General features: G+C 41.2%; 1 protein-coding gene across 1 annotated transcript in view; it reads left to right on the forward strand.

Moving 5' to 3' along the window:
* The first annotated feature begins 5,201 nt into the window (after positions 1–5,201).
* STAC (SH3 and cysteine rich domain) overlaps positions 5,202–16,756 on the forward strand; it is a 76,251-nt gene continuing 64,696 nt past the window's right edge. Inside the window, exon 1 of the mRNA XM_010126699.2 lies at positions 5,202–5,447. Within this exon, the coding sequence (XP_010125001.2) occupies positions 5,331–5,447 (117 nt within the window). The 5' untranslated portion in view covers positions 5,202–5,330. The remainder of the gene's footprint in view (positions 5,448–16,756) is intronic.

Raw genomic sequence — 16,756 nt, forward strand, 5'->3', positions numbered from 1 at the left:
TATGATTATATGAGATCCTTCTGAGTGGTAGAGAGCCATCAGGAAGAGTCTTGATGACTATCCAAGGAAACAGAAGTGAGGTTAAAGCGGAGTCCAGAAAAACCGGAGGAGATTATGTTAATTATAATATCTTTGTTATCTCTTTAGATATTTGGAGCATGGATACCCTGAAATGCTAAATCACTACTGCAGCAACTTGTTGAACTGGTTCAGGGCATTCCTGCTACAGTCGGTGGATCGAATCAGGAAGTCTTTATTAAACAGCAAGAATTTCTAGGAGCATCTGTGAGTTGCAGGAAATGGTGCTACCAATTCCATAGGCCTCTTCTTTTTATATCGCATTCCTATAAAAAGTGAGAAGGAATCATATTGCCAAGCAGAGATGTAAAACCAGGTCGGGACTGTCGCTGGTTATTTAAAGGTATTGCAATGCTTTTTGTAAGACTGAACATATTACATGCTGTATCCTGGCTAAATTCCATCTTTTATAATTACATCCTCTTCTCCCCTTCTCAAACATTTCTTGCTGTCACAAGAGGATGCAGCATTCTTCTTTCTCCTGGTCTAGATGTCTGGGTAGCGGTGTTTCAATCTTCTCATGATGGCTCTGATAGACAGATTCAAGTTGCCCAAGGTGCAGACCGATTTCTGCATCACTCCTTGTAGCATTGCTGTGGATGGAGAGACAGAAGAGTTTGAAATTAATACTCAGGCAGAGGCTCCATTTTCCTGCCTGCCTAAGTACAAGCACAAATCTGTTGGTTTGGCTTCCTCCACTGTTACTCGTTTGCTACAGTATAATCACTCCCTGGAGCAGTGGGAGGCTTAATATTATAACTCTAAAAAGTACTTTGAAATCATTTTAGTCAAAATGCAAACCACCAGCATCCCACTAGTACTGGCAATGCTTTCAGAGCGTTGACCAGCTTGTGCTTCTAGCTTGGTGAGCTGAGCCCTTTAGGTGACATTTTGATAAGCAGAAGCCATGGGCAGGGTGGGTTGCTACTGTGTTAGCTCCTCCACGAACTGCCAAGACTGTACTGAAGGCAAACAAAGGGTGTGTGACTATAAACAAAAAAAACTTGAGCCACCTGATACTATTTTAAGTATCATTTGGTCTGTGAGTACAATGTTTGCTGGCGAGAAGTGCCCACAAGCCTGTTACTTGGAAACGCAGAGAGAGATACTCCACTAGAGCGATGGTCTGGTCTTTGCAGTCTGGTAGCCAGCTGTGGGTGATAGCAGATATTCGAGAGGAGAGCCTTGTGAAGACATCCACCAGGACATCTGGCCAAGTGTACCATGCCAAAAGTAAAATTCCCATCACAAACAGCACTAGAGGGGTATCCTGTTGCCAGTTTCCACAAAGACAAAATTGAGTTGACTACGGAATGAAGCTACTATTTCTCACCTGGAACACTGACAAATTGAACTGAGGGACTTGGGAAGAAGCTGATCAAGTTTCACTGCAAGTGCCGGAACTACAGCCTTTTTTTGTGTCTAATAGCTTTCTGTAGCACTCAGCCTGCATTCGCTTGGAAGTTGGACTCTCAGTAGACTTAATTCCTCATTCCTTTCAGGGCTCTGTTTTGATGGCAACTGGCCTGATTCCTCACTGCTTTGCACATTTCTAGAGAGAGGTACAGAGTGGTTTAAACCAGCACCAGCAGTATCATCTCTATATGCTTTCTTACACCCTCTTTGCTCAGGAGCATGAGATGGTTTATGCAGCACACAGTGAATAATAACATCTACAGCTCCCTCTCTCCATTTTACTTCTTATTTTTCTCTAGTTAAATATATGGAGGTCTAAAAGGGAACAAGATCTTTTGATAAGCACTGATTTCATATCTTTCCTTTGGTGAAATCCAACTCTACTCATGTACCTCTTTTGCAGTCAAATATTTCCGAGGAATGTTTGTACCAGAAAATAGCAGGCAAACCAGTGTGGTATGGGCCAAAACCCCTACATCAGCTTAATCTTGCCGCTGTGGAGCTCTACAGCAGGCAGGACTTGGCAGTACAGCAGTGTGTATATATTCATGGTGTCAGGAGCCTCTGGGATGCTCTTACCATGCCAGCTACAGCCAGAATTTAGGAAGAACTGCTGGAGCCCTGGCTCAGAGGAGCACTCTGCACCTGTCACCTTTGTGTGTGCAACCAGGGAGTGGGAGGGAAGGAGGATGGAGAAGGTGTAGCACCCATGCAGTCAGCCTCGGACTACCCAGCAGGGAGAATGCTTGGCGGTGAATCCAGGCAATGTTCCGGCGCCTTTACGTGATGCAAAAACTTCAGCTGGGGGCTGAGAATGGGCTCTCATGTTTTATTCATCCAAATTGCCTTTCCCTACTCCAGAAATCTACACTCATCTCTTCAGTAGAGAATCTGTTCAATTTCCTCTTGTTTAGCACTGCGCTACAGTGCTCGCATTTCCGCCGAGTACCTTCACTTAGAGACTGATCGGCAGCAATCACAAGTCCAACTTCTCAGGAGTGAAGCATGGGAGAGAGAGGTAGATCTAATTTGATCAGTCTGTTTTGTTATACCGAATATTTGATTATCAATAGCCAACTCCTGTGGAAGGAAATAAAAATATAAGAAATCCAGCTTCTATTCTTTTTTGCTTTTTTGGTAAGATTTTGGGTTTGACTCATCTTTCCCAGGCTAATTGTCAAGAAACTGACAGATCATTCGTGGTTGACAAGTGAGTAATTGGGAGAAGAGAGGCAGTGCAGCAGGTGTCAGTACTAATTTGGTAAAACAACAACCACAAAAAAGAGTAGAGAGTGGTATGATAGTCACTTACACAGTCATGACGTTACAAGCTTTTCATACAAAATGTGTGCAGGATTTTACAACACTTAGAGCATTAACTGTTAAACAGCCACTCCATGTCCATTTCAAAGGAGACCTACAAGCTCACTAGAAGATTTTTTTGAGCCTCTCAACAGGAAAGATTGGTTCACAACACTGCTGAGGAACTGGACACAAATTAATTTAATGATTCTCACCTGCCACGTTGCTGGGCACACAGAACAGTCCTTGCAGGGGGCAGACCCATGCTCTGGTCCTAACTTGGCTGTGCTAGGCTGGACCATCAGGGGAGGATACCACTGCCAGAGCTGGAGCATTTAATCGCTGTTGCCCTGCCAAGACCTCCATCACCCACAGCTGCCCTAATTCTCCCAGACTGTTACTCTGCCCAGTCCCCGCTCATTGCTAAGAGGCTGATTTTACAGCACAGCCCAAATCTCACTTGCTGAGTGGAAGAAATGAGCTTTGCACCTGGAGAATTCCTCCAGCTCTGAAGGGAAAAGCCTAAGATGCTGCTGTATTTTAGAAATCCAAACCTTGGAAATAAATTGTTTTACTTACCTGCCAAATCTGTCCCTTGGAGCTCTGTATTTCCATGCTTCAATCTCAGTTGTCACTGATGCTGCCTGAAGAGCAACCAGTGTTTTCCTTTTGATCTCTGTAATGGTGTTAGTGACTACAGGCTGAATAATACGTTCTACTGGCAGACTCCTAAGATGCACTTTTGCTCTGAAGTAGCAAATAGCATTGCAGCATTTCATGTTAATTGTCTGCTAAAGATTTCAGTATCTTATATGCTCTATTTCAAACAAATAAAGCTTTTTCCCCCCCCATCTAACTGCCAGTCCTGAAAATTCACCGGGGATTCAAAGAAAAGCTTACTTTTTATTTTTTTCCTGGCTTCTGCATAGTTACTGCGAGTACAGAGGCTGCAGGGCAATTTCTGCTCTGGCTTTCATCCATATAACCCCTACTATCTTGAAAACTTGCCTTCACTTTCACGCATAGATTATTTGAGGTGGAGGGGGCCTGCAAGGCATCTCCAAGCAGCAGTTGTGTTTCTAAGGGATGGTACCAGGATAGAACCTGGTACCCTCTGCCAGAACTACAAGGTACTGAAGCTCCTATCTGACTCAGACCTCAGCAAATCCCCTCCAGACACCTGTACCTCCAGTAGAGATCAACTAAGCAGTAATTTTTTTCTTCTCGCTTTCCAGGATGTAAGTATTGCTTATTGGAAACATGTTTGGGTTGCTTTTTTCTGTTTTCTTTAAATGAAAGAGGCATCTCCACCAGCCATATGGAGTGGCTCCCGCTCTGCAAAGCATATATCTGGTGGGGAGTGCATCCATTGAACCTTTCACAATACGGAGCTTAATTCAGCAGGGAAGAGAGCTGACAGGCACCTTTGCAGCAAATTTAAATCAGAGGCAAAAACTCAAGCGATATAGAGCAATCTGAGCCAGCTAGCAAAGTCATGCTGACCTTCTGTCAGTACTACGGCAGCCCCAAGCGTGACTTTGGATGCCGCATCCTCGGGAATGACGGCACTGGGGAAGCCAGCAGGTCCTTCCCGACTCTATTGCTGGCTGATGGAGTGTCATCGCCATGACAACCTACAGGTAGGTATAGGATGTGCAGGGTAGTGGGAGCTCCAACTGACCCCGATTGCATGTGCATGGCTCAGAGCTGGGCTTCCCTGCACAGGAGGGGAGCAAAGAACACATAGATCCACAGGTAGCTCTCCTCTGACGCTGTCCTGTCACTTGCTGGCAAGTTTGGGATGTAAGGCAAGGGGGAAGCTTAAGAGATACTGAGTAGCTAGAATTTCAAATAATCTTCTCTGGGACAAGGTAAGGGAAGATTCATTTTTCTCCTCTGTTTCTAGAGTCCTTCTTCAGGAAAAGACTTATAAGAATATAAAGCCTCTGCCTTCTCCAGCTTCTTAAAAGGTAAAATGCTAACAAACCTCATGTGCACTGCCTGTCTCTATGTGTGTGTGTGTGTGTGTGTGTGTGTGTCTGCATGCATCGCTTTCTTTCACTACTATGACAGCACATGCCTCCTTCAAAGCTGTCCGCAGCGTTAGGAATACAACTCCTCCCTCCGGTGCCTCGTGCGTGTGTGCGTGGCTGGGGCTTTCTGCTTGGGCTCACTCCCCTCGGAGTCGCGGACACGACTCTGCTCCGCACCTCCAGGCTTCGCGGGGAGGCAAGGAGGATCGGGAGGGAAACACAGAAGCAGGCACACAACTGACCTACGGAGCCATCGATAACTTAAGCCCTTCACAGCAGAATTGCAGAGGGGAGGGGAGGGAGGAAAGAGGGGGAGGAGGAGGAGAAGAAGAGAAAAAAAAAAGAAAATCCAGAGAAGTCTAGTCTTGCAAATGTAGTGAAACTGAGCGGTTGGAGTTCATTTGCTCTAGAAGAGCAGAGAAGAAAGCGGGCATTGAATGAAAAAAAGGCAAGAAAGGTCTGTAGCTTTTTTCCTGATAGTTGCAGTGTTTCAGAGGTAAAATGATTCCTCCGAGCAGCACGGCTGAAGTCAGCGTGGATAGTGTGGAGAAAGAGAATGAAGTGGAGAGCACAGAACAGCCCCCCTCTCCAGCATCAACTACCAGCCAGGAATCAAAGGTACTCGGAGAAAGAGATCTCTTTTTTTCTTCCTTTTTTTTTTTCCTCTTTTTTTGTTTTGAAAAGAGATGTGTTGCTTTGATTTTTATTCGAGCTCTGTGCCAGGATCAGTGGTAGAGTGCTGTGAGACACCTCAGATTGCAGTGCCTGCTCTGACACTCCTACTTCTGAATTTTCCCTGTCACCTGGGCAGCTCAGGAGTCTGAACTGGGAAAATACCTGCCTTTTGAGATGTTTGGGGTTGAGTATTTTTGCTTGTGTTTTCTCTTCCTAATTACAGTAAGGGCCTGGGGGAGTGGTGGGGCTTCGGGAGGGGATCAATGCCAATAGATACTGTTAACATTTTTCACACCAACCATCAAATCACTTAAAAGGTTTTGTTCATGGTTGGAAAGATTAATTTTTCTCATTGATTCAGAGAAGAGAATTTTATCTCTGAGCTTGGGGTGTTCACTTGCCTCACCTTCTCTGGCAGACCCACCAAAGAACTTTCACTATTTAACAAGCCAGCAGTTGAGACAGGGTGTCAGTGACAGTGTTGGCACAATGATTCTTATGTACACCACCCAGAAAAGAAAATTTTTTTCACAGCTTTTTATTTATGTATTAATTTTTCAATGTGGTTCAATTTACCCTTACTGAAAACCCACTTCCAGCTCAAATGGCACAGTCTCTGAATTTTTAATTGACTTACATACGAAAAGTTTTTCTGCCTGCCAGTATGTCACTTGGAAGACAGAGAGGTAAAGGGAGAAAAGTTGTAATCTTACATAATGAATGTTCTTTGCAGCTTACCTGGACAATGTGCTTTTACTGATCCTCTGTTACTGAGTTATGATTGGTATCGTGATAACACCTGGCAGATCTTCCTGTGAACTTCATAGTGGTGCTCTGTGCTGTGTAAACATGTAAAAATAGGGAGGTCCTTGTCACTAGGAGCTCACAGCTGGGTAGAGCCTTAGGAGGTACTGTATGAGCAAAACAGCTGCTTGACAGGGAAGGTTTGTGCTGGCCTGAGTTTAAAGGCAGTGGTTGCCTGGGTCTAACGTAGGAAGGCTCCTACGTTATTCTGCAGCTATAGCTAGGCTTCTGGAGAGTGAGTCAAAATTATCTGTCTGTGTGGGTAGAGTTCTGACGTGGGCTTTGGGATTTTTTTTTTTTTATTAGATGCTATACTCTGAGGAGGAAAGCCAAGGTATTCCCTGTGTAAAACAGCCTCTTTAAAGAAAAGAGCTCTCCCAGCAGCAATAGCATACACTATTCACGCTATTCACTATACACATTCAGCACTACTGGGACACTGCTGCAGTCTTCCTGATTAAAGGGAAATGAAAACTAAATGGGTTATTGGTTTAACCCTAGGCTCTAAAAGGATCCAGTTGATAGGTACCCAAATCCTGCCCCCGATACCACTTCTCTGGAATTCCTGAATTGTTATTTGGCCAGTGGGAAGCCCAGTCCTCCACTGAAGTCCCAAACGTAACTGGGGCCTTCACTGCACTGCCAGCACCGGCTCCTCATGTGTGCTGGGCTGTGCACAGGGCCTGGTGGGCTGTGTGCTCCCAGCCGCGGTCCTCACTTAGTGCTGGGAAAGTGGTTCTGGAGTTGGAAATGCATTTCATTACAATGGTGCTTGAGGGACTTTCTTACTGGGTTGCAGAGCACTGACCAGCATGAATCATAAACTGAGAGAAAGCGAAGTGCTGCATGTGGAGTTCCTTCCTGCTGTTTCTGCATCCATGCTCTTCAAGGATGACAACAGGAATTAGGCACATCTGGCCAGAGAACAAATAGAATACAAACTGGTTTATAATCAAACGTTGTTATCATCAGTTTTTCCAGACTTGCGAGCATTTGAAGCGAGACACTGGAATAGGCAAAAGCTATGACTGTGCACTTGATGTCATTACTGGCATACAGATATTTTTAGTAAACAAATAATCTGTGTATTTCCATTTTAGAACTGCAAATATGATCAGAAAGCATGCTATATTGTCATTTCTGTAGAACCAAAAGAACCTTCTGATCACTGAGGTAATGAGATAAGCTTTCTTTTTTTTTGGTCCTAGTAAATAGCAGGATAAAAAAAAACCCCTCCATTATTCCATAAAAAATTGTTTTGTTGAATTGATGTACTTCAAAAGCTAAAGACTTAGACAAAGGCATAAGTCAGTGGGTGCCAAGGGCCTGTATGAAAGCTTTTATCCCAGGGTGTCCCCTGCTATCCTGTCATTCACAGAGGGCTAAGCTCTCTTCATGTACCCTCTGTTGCATAGGTTAACAAGTTCATGTCTGCTGCAGTTGCTGCAGAACAGTTTGTGCAGTATCTAATTACCCCACAATGACTTGTTTCTGTGGCAAAACACTATTATGACTCCAAATATAGGAACAGAAACAACATGGATAACAGCAGCCTTCAAAATGCATTTGAAAACATTTCAGCGGAAAAAAAATTTTGAAAAACTAATGTAGCACTAATGTAGCAAGCTTGCTTCCTTCCAGTCCTGTGTAATCATAGATGACTGTGGCACATAGTCCCTTGTAGTACCAAAGTACAGAAAAAGAGTGTTAGCGAGCACACTCCAGACTGTCCTCAGAAGACGACACAGAAGAGATACTGCAGTTCCTGACTAGCGTGAGTTTGAGAGGCAGAACTTCGGGCTGCTACCAAGTAGCTGAAATTTGGAAGAATGACTCTCATGTGTTAGTCACACACCCCTACCACAGGAAAGCAACTCACTCTAATAAATGCTAAAGCCTCCCATCACCTTTTCCTATGGATTAGAAGCGTGTTTACAGGTGAGCACACTCAGATGCTGAAAGACTAGACTCTCACCCATATCCTCCTCATCATTAACAACTTAACACTTGGACTTCAGTGCTCAGTGAACTCATTCAGTTCAGAATGAGGAAATTCAAATACACTTTCAATTCACCAAATTTCCTGGACCCTAAGAGCAAACCTATTTACATGTCCTAAGTAAATGTTTGCCTTATGGCATACTTTATTGCTATATAACATGATTGTGTCTTTTGGATTACGTGTCCTCAAGTACTTTACACATAGCACCTCCAGTGTACTCTCTCATTAATATAACTTCAAATTGGTGTCCGAAGGGTAGCAAATATGCTGTAGCTGGGCCATCCTGTAGTACTATGTATACTGCTACTGTGCTAGGTTATTATCCTAGAGTTTGAATGGTTAAAAATGTTGCAAAATTAATAATTTATTACATTAATTTATTGGCTCTTGAAAACATTTACTTCACACCTAAGCATGACTTGAGTGGATACTTAAAGTTTATTAGGAGAATAATTTTATGAGGAAATCATACAAATACATGTAATTGCTAATTCTATTACGTGCGTATGTTTGTAGTTATGCCTCCCACCTGTTTGGGGCCTTCACATCTGGCTTCCAAGAAGGCAAATGACCAGTTTGCCAAAAACTTTTGTAGATTTACAACCTGATGAAGGGAGGAAATCGTTAGCTGAAGGGAAAATTTGCTCCTGGTGGTAGCAGTTAAAGACACACTGCACACTTGTAGAATCACTAACTTAGCCATATAGGCAGAAATCTAGTGGCAGCAATCAGAGATCATATTTCTGATGTTTCTTGTATAACAGTACCGTAGAATTTACTAAAGAAAACTATATTTGAGGGAATACATGTCTAAAGAAAAGGTTCCTACACCTGGCAATATTTATTTATGTTTTGGCATAGTTGGTGCATAACTCTGTTAGTTTTATCCTTCTTATATTTAACTGATGTTTCTATATGAAGAGAAAAGAGCCCATCTCATTATTACTGTATTGCGAATAATGGCTGAGGGTATTCATAGACAATAAGCACATCTCAGAAAATTTCCTTACTGTTTTTAAGTTTTAGGGAGACCTGAGCATCCACAACGTTTGAGCTAGTACCAGCAGGGTTGGTCAGAACTGCTGATCTTCAAGCTATTAGGGTTTCATTTCAAGAATGTTAAAGATCTTTCAGTCTCTCTCATACACCCCAGAAGGGATATCAAGCCCTGCCCCGCCATTGCAAACAATCTGTCATGTAAAAGTTACTTATTTTTAGATATTTGTAGATATTATTGGATTTTTACAGCTTTGCCCATTTCCAGCTACTTTTTATAAAGTCCAGCTATAATTGTGATGTACTGCAGTCACACATCTTTGGTGCAATAGCTTCAAAACTTCCCTCTGAGCCACGAATTCATGGGCCTAACAAATTGCTTGCACTCAGGTTGATTAGGTAAGTTGAAGAGCTGAAAAATGAAAAAAAAAAAAAAAAAAAGGAAAGAAACTAGACCTCGGAATAAATATGGCATCTGGACTATGTATTCCACAAAATAAATGACTCTGTCTAGGTCTGACACTTCCATACACTGACTGTCCAGTGGCCAATATTCAGGGAAATGCAAACCATTATCTTCAAATTCAGGAGATGTAGCACAATTGTTCAAACGCTAGCTAACCTGACATGTAGTACAAAAAAAAATGGAAATTGCTGAAAAGTAGCAAGCCAAGAGAAGGATTAAGAATTGAAGTTCAAGATGTAGACTTCATTTATGTATATCCCCACATCGGTCAAGAAAATTGAACTTGGTTTCCTCTGTCCTGCTGGTCCAATAGAGCAGTATTGCTTATGTGAGGTTTCAAAACCAGGTGTTAATATTAGATAATGAACTAACGTAAACAGCTTGAAACTCTTTGGATTTTAATAGGATTATGTGGGATTTAAATCATGTAGGATTTGTGCTTTGCTGTTAAGCAGAGATCTTCCCCACTTAAAGAGTTAATACTTTATGAGGCTCCGTAAATGGTTACACATCAATTAATATTTTAAAAGGGCAGGGAGTATGGTGTGCAGTTAGTGTTTCACCCTCCACACCAATGATAAATATCCAGTATGTAAACTACTGCTGTAGTCTTCAAAGGAATACCAAACAGCTTTAAAAAAATCCTGTGAAAGGGGAAGAAAAAAAGTGTGTCCTACTTTATCTTACCTCCATGCCTCTGCGTAAAATGGTGAGTACATACTATGAACGTAAGAGTAAGGGAAAGAAATGAGCTTAAGTATTTTCCTGTGTTTTGATGAAGTGTTAGAACAAATTATTTACAGTGAGATTTCCTTAAGAGCAAGAAAGTAATACTTTATCCTATCAGTATTTTTTTTGAGCAGACTTACTCTTGTATTTACATTTATTTTTACTTTTCTCTCTTTCTTACTCTTTTTCTAATTAAACCACTGTGGTATTGTTTTCTCAGTTTCTAGGTGCATTGAGATATCTAAGGCAAAATAGAAATGTTCATTCTCTTCTATCCACACTTTCTACCTTGCCAAAATGAAAAAAAAAAAGTCTATTACCTTTCAACAACTAAAGATGACTGAAATCTGCTGTGGTAAAATAATAGATTTACTAAGAAGGGCAAATTTTCACTGAAACAAAACAAGTTGTTCTCAAAGGTGGAAGACAGACCAATCCTACCATCTGAGCTTCTTATACTGTATTCTTTTTCATAAAATAATCCTGTTGAATTCAGGTTTCACCACTACTGTTAAAAGGCTGTCCCCACACTTGGATGTTGTAATGACTAAGGGATGCCCTCTACCCCTCATACCTATCTAATTCCAGTCTAAGTTTATTTCTGGCCAGCTTGTGTGGCATTCTAATTTTGATAACATTTCTTTAGCTTAAACATCTCTTTTCCTTTATTGGTCCAGATTTCCATCACGTAAGAACAGACTTTTATATTTCTTCCCAGCCTTTTATTTTCTGGACTAAACAAGCCAGGCTGACATAAGATAAACTCTCCATTCTTCATCTCATTCTAACAGAAGATCCATGCACCTGCTTCAGTTTTGAAAAATCTTCCTGAAAAGGGAATGACTGAATTTGTGCATGGTATTCTACACAAGAACTTGTACAGTATCATTAATGCTTCACTAACTTTCACAGAAAACATGCTTCTGATGTTTATGTCTCCTAGTCATCCCTTGGTCAATCAGAGGTTGCCATTCTATTTCTCTGTAATTTCCAATGGATCAAGGATAGATTTGTCTGTCCTCATCTAGTGTAGTTTGGATCAAGTCTAAGGTGCACAAGCTTGCATTTTCACAGCTGAACCTTCATCGTATTTCCATGTCTCCACCCCTCAAGCCCCAGGCCTCCTCAGTTTTGACAATGCCTCCAATCTCATGTCAGAGTGAAACGGCCTTATGAGATGCCTAATTTTTGTATCAAATTTAGTAATAAAAATACAGAGAGCAAGATTTACCCTAAGACTAGGCCAGTCCACCAATGAGCTTCCTTCAGGCTACTACTTCTCCTTTCAACAATATCATCTCCCACTGAACTTCCCTTACCTCTTTTCAGTCTTGTCTAATAGGTTCCCTTTTAGAAGTATACTCAATAATTTTAATGAAATCCAAATAGACAGCATCTACCTTTGACACAAAGCATTTTCTTTTTCTAGAAAATTGTTCCTCTTATCCGTTTTTTTTTTTTTTTTCATTTTTATCAAGCACTGTTGAGGTCAGATCTACAAATCTGTATTTTCCTGTTTCTTGAAGCAGACTTCTATTTTACTTTGTATTATTTCTGGCCTAATAATTCTAAGCTTGTTAAGAAAACTTGTTCCTAGACTTCCAAAGTAAAATTTTGTAACGGAGATTAACTGGTTTCTTTCCTCCCTTTCACCTCAACAGGCACATTGAACTGCTTTTTTAATGTCATACCATCCATTTCAGCAACCTCTTTCTTATTATTCCTATTATTTTGCCCCAGGATCATTGTTCTGGGAAGAAAGTAAGACAAAATGTTTGTTAAGTTCTGAGCCAGCCTTTTATTCCATCCTTACTGTACCACAGCCTGTTTCTTCTTTTGCTTTCCCTAGCATGAATCAACCCATTGACATTTCCTTAAATACCTTTTGTAAGGACTCACTCAGCTTTTCTTGACAACTAACATGCTTAGACCTAAGGAACTCTGCTTGAAAGCTCCAGTTTTCGGCACACCTGTTATTTTTTTTTCTCTTTTTCTTTCTCTTGTTCCCTTCTCCACCATCTCTGTCAAGTCTTTTCTTATTCCAGATTTCCTTGTTGAGGTAACTATTTTCATGCAGTTTGCCAGGAATACACATTCACAGAATCTTTTTATTTCTTTTCGTTTCATATTCCAGGTAGTATTAACAGATTTGCTTTGAAGAAATTCTATGCCCCTTACACATCCAAGTATCTGACCGTTTCTGACCAATCATCTTTATCAATGAACCATGTCTCTAACCTGATACCTCAAGGCTAGCAAAGGCCAAGGCTGCTCCACAGCCCATGGTCATCTAGGTTCATCAGCACTCAGTATTTGCTGAGAGCCAGCACTTGTTAGCAGATGCAATGACCTGCTTATGCAGCTGTGCTGCTTTCCAGACCACTGCTAACACCTTCATACCTTCAGACAGATGCTAGCTTGGGTCCTTCTGTGCCACACTCCAAAGTGTGATGTGGTCTAAAAGGTATCCCTAGAGAGCTGAGAGTGCTGAAGGCTTGGAATCTCTTCAAGGGAACATAGCAGATCAAAGGCTATCCTCTTGAAATCCAAAACTTGGCTTAGAGGTTCATTTTTCCCTTACACTTTATTTAATTTAAATGGAAGTAAATAATAATTACATGATAGGAAACTATAATTCCTTAGATGACAAGCATTTCTCCTACTTCCTACCTGAGCCATTCCTGCATTCTCGTGATAGGTAGAAGATTGCATATTTGATAAATTCCTACTCATGTTTGTCAAGTAGAGGGCTAATCTTTCAGATATGAGCATGAGTTGAATGTTCTTTACACAGCATTCAGTCCTGCACAACTTCCAGTTGCATAGGCAAATGGTCATTCTCTGTTAAATGAGCACTGCCTTTTCCAGGCAGGTGAATGTCTGTATTCAAGCTGAAGCATAAGCAAACTTTGCAGGTTCATTAGCAAAGAGGACCAGCTGTGAAAATGAGAATGCTCTGTGTGGATGGCTGAAATAACTTGACATTGTTTTCCTTTGACATATGTCTCTGCTCGAGGAAACTCCCTTGATTCAGTAGACCAACAGATACAATATATGCTCCTTGTCAGGGAATACAACTCAGGAACCCTGCAAAACATATTTACAATATGAAAAGCAGACTTCTTGTGTCTTTGATATCAGCAGTTAAACATGACAAATGGCTTGCATACCTTCTTCTTTATTTAAAGACAAGTCTCGTGTCTGTACTCTCACATAAATGTGTTAGGCATTCGTAGAAATTTTCCCATTCAGAGATCTGCGCCTCTTAGCTGAGCTCTTTTTAACTGATGGGAACAGGGTAGTTTGCTAAGCACTGTCAAATGGAAGTGTTACAGTTTAGGGGCTACAGTGGTGAAGCTTAAAAATACCATGGCATTAATAATTGTGGGAGAGGTGTTTCCCCGCCACAGGAGGCTGCAAGTTCAATATGGAATTGCAGACAGAGTCCTTTAGGCGAGTAACAGTGACAACTTGACTGCATTTCTTTTCTGTAGACATAATGTGTGCTATATTTCTGAATGCCATTTAAAAGCTTTATTAAAATGCCACCCATGCACTGCTTTATTAATAAAGATCATTTTAGCAGTCTAGTGTTCTGAATAGAAAAGCAAAATGCAGCTGACCTATAGTACCTGATGATTAAGTTTAATTCAGAAAGGAGCAAAATACTATAAACTGATATTCACAAAGCTATTAAAATCAACATTTAGAATGTTTTTTTTTCCTTAGCTTATTCATCAAAGACAGACAAAGAAATGTAGGCTATGAAGGCACAGCTCAGGTGAGAGAGCAAAGTCAACCTGACAGGTTGTTACAGCAAATACTGTTGAATATGGTCTTAGAGACAGACTTGCATCTCCATTACCCCAATATTTAGCTTCATTTGATTTTTACAAAAGCTACTTATGCATAGCAAAGGGAGGCATCAGCCTTTCTTGGCCATGAGTCAGATTTCTGGTGTGGTGCATACAAGTCACCTCCTCAAACAACACATATATAGGTGTACTATTCATTATTTATTTGCCAGCATTGTCACTGCCCATTTAAATACTGTGGTAGTGACTCTCAAAACCAAAATGCCTTGGGATTGAACTGAGAGGCTGAAAACTTTGACCCAGCCTCACCTGCCTTTGTGCATACACAGTGTGAGAAGTGGCCATGGACTCGGCATGTCTGTCCGCACAAGAAAACAAAGTACATGAGGCAAACTTCAACATGGTAAACTTGGCAGAGTGCCACTGACTTCTGTGCAGTTAAATTGAGGACCCAGTTGTTAAGGTGTTCAGGTCCATATGCATTTTGAACTGCACATACTGTTAACAAACAGTATCAACTTAAAGACCTAGTATGTGCAATTTTTGTTGTACACCTTAGTGTACTTATTTGTATTATTTATAAGTGTGTGCAGCTCATTTCTCCCTTATGTTGACACATCCACTTTCAATTCAAATTATCCAGCTAAAGAATTATTTACAAATAAACATCAGGTGACTTGTAATGATTCACCAAACATTTCTGTTAATCTGTTAAGGAACATTCCAGTGAAATGGGTGCCTGTGAAGTGCTTTTTTTTTTTTTTTTTTTTTTTTGTCAAAGCTTCTGTTTTGTTTTCCATGTTCATTCAGTTTTCTTGATTGTGTCATCTTTGGTCAGGAAGCTTTCCCTGGTCGCAGATGAAATTTAAAGTCAAAAGAGGTAGAAAAATGCATCCTAGGTTAAATCGTACAGCCCCATCTGTAATTAGAGACTGACTTCAGGCAGTTAAGTTGGTAGTTCAATCTCCCTATGTTATAAATGGAACACAGGCTGAAATTGTTTTATAAAAGGTGATTTAGAGGAAAAGCCTGCCTTATTTGCTCTAAATTAGCCTCTCTGAGGGGAAATCTTTTTCCATTGACCATAGTAGGCATCTACAGCTGAGTTAAAAGCTTGAATTTAGGTAGGGTGAACACTACTGTGAGCCTGTCAGAGTGAGGTCTTAAACCTTGGCTACAAAAACTGGTCAGTCGTCTGTTCCCCTGGCAGGTTAGTCTGTCTGACTTTCCCCTCTTCTGCCCACAGCTCTCTCAAAGACATTTTGAAAGGCTGCAGTTGTTTTTTATGTCAACATGGAACAAAATCATTCAAACTTTGAAGATCTTTGCTCAGTGGAACTGCTGTTTTCCAGCCAGCCCTATAATGGAAAGCTATGCACCTATGACAAAAAGAGAAAAATGTGAGCCTATCCAGGCTGCAAAATGTGAAGTGCTGCTATTAAACTGTAGCCACAAGATGAATCATGTACCAGTTTCATGAAGTATGGGCACACAGGAGTCTTTGGCAGGTTCACAGCAGTTAGATCTCCTGTAGTTAGTCGTAATGACAAATGGACTTCATCTTCCTGGCTGTTAAGTATCCAGGCGAACAGTTAACTTTTTTTTGCTAGCTCACCCACTTGCTCTCTGCCTTTCAGTGTGTCTCTCTTTCTTTCCTCTCTGTTCCTATTCTCAGCCAAATGCTTTAATCCGGGACCAGGCTCTCTGCTATAATGAGCCAACGTAAGGTCTATCTTTACAGGAAAAACTTCCAGGTTTCCAAGCTTAGCCAAGTTTAAAGATTCCTGTTAAGAAAATGAATGGTGGTTCTTCTGTTAGGGGGGAGGAACCTTTATAAACACTGTGTGGATGCGGCACTCATGCCGTAAGTACATTTGGAAAAAAGCAAACCCTACAGTTTGTGCTTTCCCTTTCACCTATACCCAAGCCATGCCTACTTTATTCACAAATAAATGTCTTAAGTTGTATTTTAGTTTCCTTGCTTTGTCTGGTATTACATGCTCTGTTCCTTGCATGTGGATGCCTATTTCTCTCTTGATGTAACATCATGTTTTCTTTAGATGTGTCTGCAGGAAACTATACATAAATTTAAAACCTAGGCAATGAGGTGATAGGAAACATTCCTTATGCAGAAGCTAAGCCCTCGTCTTAGTCTCCTCCTTTCTGGGTAGGTAGTTGAAGACCAGTGCAGCTCAGGACATATATTTTCAAATGCACTGACAGTGGAGGGTTCTTTAGGTCCTGCCTCCCCAGCAGCTTAAGCTCCCACAGACTCCCCTGGGCTGCAATTCTGTGCTTCACCAGCACTGGCTTTTTTAGCAGTTCCTACCTGATATCCAAGAAAAATGCTCTGGACAAACGATTCCTTGGAGATTATCAAAGTTAAGATGAATGCCAACAGCTGTAATAGAACTACTTGAATCCCAGTAGAATGTAGATA

The sequence above is a fragment of the Chlamydotis macqueenii genome, chromosome 2 (assembly GCF_036417535.1).
Source record: "Chlamydotis macqueenii isolate bChlMac1 chromosome 2, bChlMac1.mat, whole genome shotgun sequence".
Lineage (NCBI taxonomy): Eukaryota > Metazoa > Chordata > Aves > Otidiformes > Otididae > Chlamydotis > Chlamydotis macqueenii.